We start from the raw sequence: 3,650 nt of genomic DNA, 5'->3' as shown, positions 1-3,650 counted from the left end.
AAGAGTAGTAGTAGTAGTAGTTTTAGTAGTAGTAGTAGTAGTAGTAGTAGTAGTAGTAGTAGCAGTAAGAGTAGTAGTAGTAGTAGTTTTAGTAGTAGTAGTAGTAGTAGTAGTAGTAGGAGTAGTAGTAGGAGTAGTAGTAGTAGTAGTAGTAGTAGTAGTAGTAGTAGTTTTAGTAGTAGTATAGTAGGAGTAGTAGTAGGAGTAGGAGTAGTAGTAGTAGTAGTAGTAGTAGTAGTAGTAGTAGTAGTAGTAGTAGTAGTAGTAGTAGGAGTAGAAGTATAGTAGAAGTAGTAGTAGCAGTAAGAGTAGTAGTAGTAGTAGTAGTTTTAGTAGTAGTAGTAGTAGTAGTAGTAGTAGTAGTAGCAGTAAGAGTAGTAGTAGTTTTAGTAGTAGTAGTAGGAGTAGGAGTAGTAGTAGGAGTAGTAGTAGTAGTAGTAGTAGTAGTAGTAGTAGTAGTAGTAGTAGTAGTAGTAGGAGTAGCAGTAGTAGAAGTAGTAGTAGCAGTAAGAGTAGTAGTAGTAGTAGTAGTTTTAGTAGTAGTAGTAGTAGTAGTAGTTTTAGTAGTAGTAGTAGGAGTAGTAGTAGGAGTAGTAGTAGTAGTAGTAGTAGTAGTAGTAGTAGTAGTAGTAGTAGTAGTATAGGAGTAGGAGTAGTAGTAGTAGTAGTAGTGGTAGTAGTAGTAGTAGTAGTGAAACCACTCATCCAAGGTCCTTCGTTTCAAAAATACTTTTTTTCTACAAGCTTAGGCGGCGATTTGCGGTTTAGGTGCAATTTGCGGTTTAAGGGCGTAAAAAGCTGTTATATATTGATAATGATGTCATTCATGATGTCATACCATGACTCACAATTGTAGCTGCGCAGGCGCAATGCGGAATAAACTTGCTTTGGAACCATATACCAAGAGTATCAGACGTGTGCTTATTTATGTGCCTTAATTACTTATTACTGTAGATTAATTAGGAGTACATAACAACAAATCTGGCGACGAGGATTAACTTTTGTGTTTGTTCTTCGCTTTGGTAAAGTTCGAGTACCTGAGGATGGCTACTTTTGGAACAATTGGTGAATTTCGGGAAGACGAAGGGAGTTGGTCCGAGTACATTGAGCGTATGGGACACTACTTCGACGCCAATAGCATCATTGATGAGGGGAGGAAAAGATCCATTTTACTAAGTGTTTGTGGAGCCTCAACCTACAAGTTAATGTCAAGTTTGGCGGCACCAAGGAAACCAGGTGAAGTTGAGTTCAAGGAACTTGTGAAATTAATGACTGATCATCGAGATCCAAAGCCATCGGTGATCGTCCAACGATTCAAGTTTAACAGCAGGTCGAGGAGACCAGATGAATCGCTGTCAACTTACATTGCTGAACTGCGACGATTGGCTAATGAATGTAAGTTTGATACTATTTTAGAGGAGATGTTGAGAGATAGGATTGTGTGCGGAGTGGCAGATGATAGAATACAAAGGAGATTATTGGCTGAACCAACTCTAACATTTGAAAAAGCTAAAGATATTGCATTAGCTATGGAATTAGCTGATAAAAATACAGCCGATCTCAGGGATCAGAACAAAGGCGAGATGGTGAACAAAATCGCTCATGGTGTTCGTCATCGTAAGTCGTCACAACGCCCTGTTTCCAAGAAACATTCCTCATGCGGTCGCTGCGGAAAGGGACAGCATCAAGGAGAGGCTTGTCCAGCAAAAGACGGAGAGTGTTTCCACTGCGGGAAAAAGGGACATTTCGCCGTGGTGTGCAGAGCGAAAGGAGAGAGGAAGGACCAGAGAAAAGTTTTCCAGCAGCAAGGGAAACGGACCGCCTCCAATAAATCTCGCACTCTGCAAATCGAAACAAGAGAGGAGGATGAAAACGAAAGCTACGGGCTGTATTCACACTCGACGAAAGCTTCCAAACCGCCTCCGATTATGACTCAGCTAATAGTGAAAGGGAAACCTATAAACTTCCAAGTGGACACGGGCTCAGCAGTAACGCTCATAAATGAGGAAACGTGGCTCTCTCAGTGGAGTGACAGAGAGAGGCCTAAGCTGGACCAACCAATAACGCGGCTTCGTACATACACCGAGCACTTGGTAGACATTATCGGAGAATGTGAAGTCGCCGTATCCAAGGGCAACCAGGAGGAACGCTTGCCTTTGATAGTTGCGAGAGGCAGAGGGCCGAATCTCATGGGACGAGATTGGCTGCACGAAATAAAGTTGGACTGGAGGGAGATAAACTTGGTCAGGGTCAATGACGCAGTAGACAGATTGTGTTCAGACTACGCGGGACTGTTCACACAAGAACTTGGAAAGTTGAAAGGTGTAGAAGTAGATCTGGATATTGACCCCGATGCATCACCTAAGTTTTTGAAGGCCCGTCCAGTTCCATTTTCGCTTCGAAGTCGTCTGGATCAAGAGCTGGATCGCCTTCTAGCAGATGACATAATTGAACCAGTTCAATATTCAAACTGGGCAGCTCCAGTGGTCCCAGTTGTCAAGGGAGATGGATCCATTCGCATTTGTGGGGATTATAAAACCACAATAAACACAGCAGCTCGATCGGATACCTATCCGATCCCGAGAGTTGAAGAGCTATTTGCAAGGCTTGCAAATGGAAAGAAATTCACAAAACTGGATCTTTCTCATGCCTATCAACAGCTAGTCCTGTCTGAGAAATCCAGGGAGTTCGTCACTATCAACACACATCGAGGGTTATTTAGATATAAGAGACTGCCTTTTGGAGTTTCAACTGCGCCTTCTGTGTTTCAGCGGACGATGGAGTCATTGCTGGCTGGTATACCAGGTGTGGCCGTCTACCTAGATGATCTTCTCATCACAGGAGAGTCAACAGATGCCCACATGAAGAACCTGAGAGCAGTCCTGGATGTTCTTCTGAAAGCTGGACTAAGACTGAAGAAAGAGAAATGTGTGTTTCTCAAGGAAGAGGTTGATTACCTCGGACACACAATCACTGAAAAGGGTCTTCGTCCCACGGGGGACAAGGTGCAAGCCATTACAAATGCGCCCGAACCGAAGAGCGTAAAGGAACTCCGGTCGTTCCTGGGCTTGCTGAATTACTATGGTAAATTTCTACCCGACCTTGCATCAAATCTAGAACCTCTTCATCGGTTGTTGAGGAAAGACGCAAGATGGCGGTGGGGTAAAGAGCAGAAACAGGCATTCGGAAGAGCCAAACAGTTGCTTAATTCAACTAGAGTGTTAGCTCACTACAATCCGGAAGAGCAACTCATACTAGCTTGCGACGCTAGTCCGTACGGTGTCGGAGCCGTACTCGCACATAGATTTTCGGATGGGACCGAAAAACCCATCGGGTTCGCGTCGCGAACATTGAATGTTGCAGAACGCAGATATTCGCAGTTAGACAAGGAAGGTCTCGCGATTGTATTTGGTGTGAAACGGTTTCACCAATATCTGTATGGCCGTTAATTCGAAATAATAACGGATCATAAGCCGTTACTTGGTCTTTTTGGCGAGAAGAAAGCCATTCCACAGATGGCTTCTCCGCGCGTCCAACGGTGGGCGATTACACTTGCGGCATACGAATATGAAATAAAGTATAAAGCGGGAGAGAAAAATTCAAATGCTGATGCACTTAGTAGATTACCGCTAGAATCAACCATTCCGGAT

At 43.6% G+C, this 3,650-nt stretch overlaps 1 protein-coding gene across 1 annotated transcript; it reads left to right on the top strand.

Annotated features, from left to right (window-relative positions):
* Positions 1-1,043: 1,043 nt before the first annotated feature.
* LOC121406294 (uncharacterized protein K02A2.6-like) lies at positions 1,044-3,449 on the top strand. Its single transcript, XM_041597308.1, has one exon. It carries the CDS (start codon positions 1,044-1,046, stop codon positions 3,447-3,449), a length of 2,406 nt encoding a protein of 801 aa, XP_041453242.1.
* Positions 3,450-3,650: the final 201 nt, after the last annotated feature.

This window comes from Lytechinus variegatus, chromosome 19 (genome assembly GCF_018143015.1).
Source record: "Lytechinus variegatus isolate NC3 chromosome 19, Lvar_3.0, whole genome shotgun sequence".
Taxonomy (NCBI): Eukaryota; Metazoa; Echinodermata; class Echinoidea; order Temnopleuroida; family Toxopneustidae; genus Lytechinus; species Lytechinus variegatus.
The sequence above is the reverse complement of the archived record's forward strand: the minus strand, read 5'-3'. Positions and strand labels throughout refer to the sequence as shown.